Genomic DNA, 2,290 nt, shown 5'->3' with positions numbered 1-2,290 from the left:
TACTACTAATATTTTATTTATGGAGGGTTTCTTGATTTTTACCTGTAAATCTAAAATAGTAAGTCTTTAAATTATATATTTTATTTAAATTAGTTTTATTTAAAATTATTTTATTTAAATTAGTTTTATTTAAAATTATTTAATTTAATTTAATTTAATTTAATTAAATTTAATTTAATTTAATTTAATTTATATTTTATATTTTATATTTTATATTATTTTTTAATTTAATATATTTTATTTTATTTACATTAAGATTTAGATTTAAAAAAAAACAATAATAATTTTAAAAATCATATCTTTAAATAATATTTAATATTTTTAAAATGTTTATAATATTAATAAAGATATATTTTTATAAAGAATTATTTAATTATAAATAAAACATGTCAAAAAAACTAATTTTAATTTTTACCCTAATATTATGTAAATTGACTGTTTCTCACTGTAAATGTAGTCATTATAGTAAAGAAATGCAAGATCATTATTAAAAAATTTACAAAGCTTATGAAATGTCAAATCATGACTAACGCATTCTTTAAACAGGCACCAAGCCTTAACCTATAAGAATAACCACAGATTATTCCATGTTAAATTAAGAAGGTGTAACCGAGAAATAAAAAAAATACATAATAGATATTATGGAATCATCCAAGCTTTATTTCTAAAGACTATTGAAAGTATACCCATTAATAGAAAATAACATTTTTCCTCGAAAATTTTCTTTAAAATGTTTGAATGTATAAATTCCTAATGATGCTTTAATAACAGGAATTCCTAATTCCGATTTACATTTATATGTCATTTGCACTAATGAAGATAATGATAGTATAGCAAATGCCGGTTATTGTGCAATAGGAGATGTATTAACTAGACCTATTTTTGGAAGAGTTAATTTTAACTTAAAAAATATTAATCAATTTGGTGGAGATGCTGCAAGTTTTGAAAATGATTTAGAAACATCTATTCATGAAATTTTACATGTGCTTGGTTTCTCATCAAACGCTGCTAGATTTTGGATAAATCCTGATACTGGAAAATCTTATGGAACTACATTCAAAACTAAATTGTAAAAAACAAATATCTACAGAGGAAAAAAAACCGTAATACTGATTTCCAAAAATTTAGTAGAAGTAACAAGAAAATATTATAATTGTTCCTACAGCTGAAGGAATGTAAATAGAAAATGAAGTAAAATACAAATTTATATATATTTTATTTATTAAAATAAAAAAATATATATAAATATATATATATATATATATTTATATATACAATTACAACTTAATTAGGGTAATGATGATGGTTCTTTTGTTTATCATTTTGAAAAGACTGTTATTTATAATGAAATGATGACATCAGATGAATCATCTGATAGTGTTTTATCTATTTTTACTATTGCTCTTTTGAAAGACACTGGCTTTTATCCTGAAGTAAATGAGAATATGGCTGATAATATATTCTGGGGAAAAGGAAAAGGTTGCGATTTCTTAGAAAACGCTTGCTAAAGTACAGTTCAATACCCTGAATATTCTAAATAAAAAAGTTAAACTTAATGTACATTTGAATACGATGGAATAGGTATTGTCAATTCTCAATTTTATACAGACAATTGTGGTGTAGTATAGCCTTATTCAAATAGATTGTGCACAAATCCTAATAGTGTTACTGATATAACTAAAAAAGAACTAGAAAATGATAAATTATCTAATTATTCAACTCAAAGTAAATGCTTCTAATCTACAGCTTAAAAACTAAATTCTGTAAATAGCGAAAGTTAATTTAGATGTCATTAATACAAATGTTCCTCCGATGCTTCTGAAATATCTGTTATTTTCCCCGATATTGATTTAAAAGTTTTATGTGAAAAAGGAGAATAAAATATATAAAAGGATATCGATCCAAGTGGCTAAAAAGCTAGAGGTAAATTAACATGTCCTTAAGATTACGATAGATTCTGTAATTATACTTCTATATGTCCGAATTTCTGTTCCGAAAAAGGAGTTTGTGTTAACGGTCAATGTATCTGCAAATCCGGATTCGGAGGAGTTGATTGTTCTATAAATTGTTCCGGAGTAGTCGATAATGAAACTTGTATACAAGGCACATGTCCTTAAAGCAAATTTTTAAACCCAGATAATACTTGCAAATCAGATTGTCCTTTAGTTCATTCGGAAGTGCTGACAAATGTGAACCGTGTGATAGCAGTTGTTCTAGATGCACAGACCATCAGCTACTGAGTGTACTAAATGTTAGTTTATGACATTATTGTAAGGAAATTAATGTGTAA

At 24.3% G+C, this 2,290-nt stretch overlaps 1 protein-coding gene across 1 annotated transcript, besides 5 other annotated features; it reads left to right on the top strand. All coding sequences in view use genetic code 6, as the record gives it.

Moving 5' to 3' along the window:
* Positions 1-73: 73 nt before the first annotated feature.
* Positions 74-245: a microsatellite.
* Positions 77-163: a microsatellite.
* Positions 138-197: a microsatellite.
* Positions 189-246: a microsatellite.
* Positions 247-512: 266 nt separating this feature from the next.
* IMG5_078540 (leishmanolysin family protein, putative) lies at positions 513-2,240 on the top strand (the record flags this gene model as incomplete). Its single annotated transcript, XM_004036481.1, has 2 exons — positions 513-1,103; positions 1,293-2,240. The coding sequence occupies 2 exons, from the start codon at positions 513-515 to the stop codon at positions 2,238-2,240; spliced, it is 1,539 nt and encodes a 512-aa protein (XP_004036529.1).
* Positions 1,236-1,274: a microsatellite.
* Positions 2,241-2,290: the final 50 nt, after the last annotated feature.

This window comes from Ichthyophthirius multifiliis, assembly GCF_000220395.1.
Source record: "Ichthyophthirius multifiliis unplaced genomic scaffold scaff_1120509250502, whole genome shotgun sequence".
Taxonomy (NCBI): Eukaryota; Ciliophora; class Oligohymenophorea; order Hymenostomatida; genus Ichthyophthirius; species Ichthyophthirius multifiliis.
The sequence above is the reverse complement of the archived record's forward strand: the minus strand, read 5'-3'. Positions and strand labels throughout refer to the sequence as shown.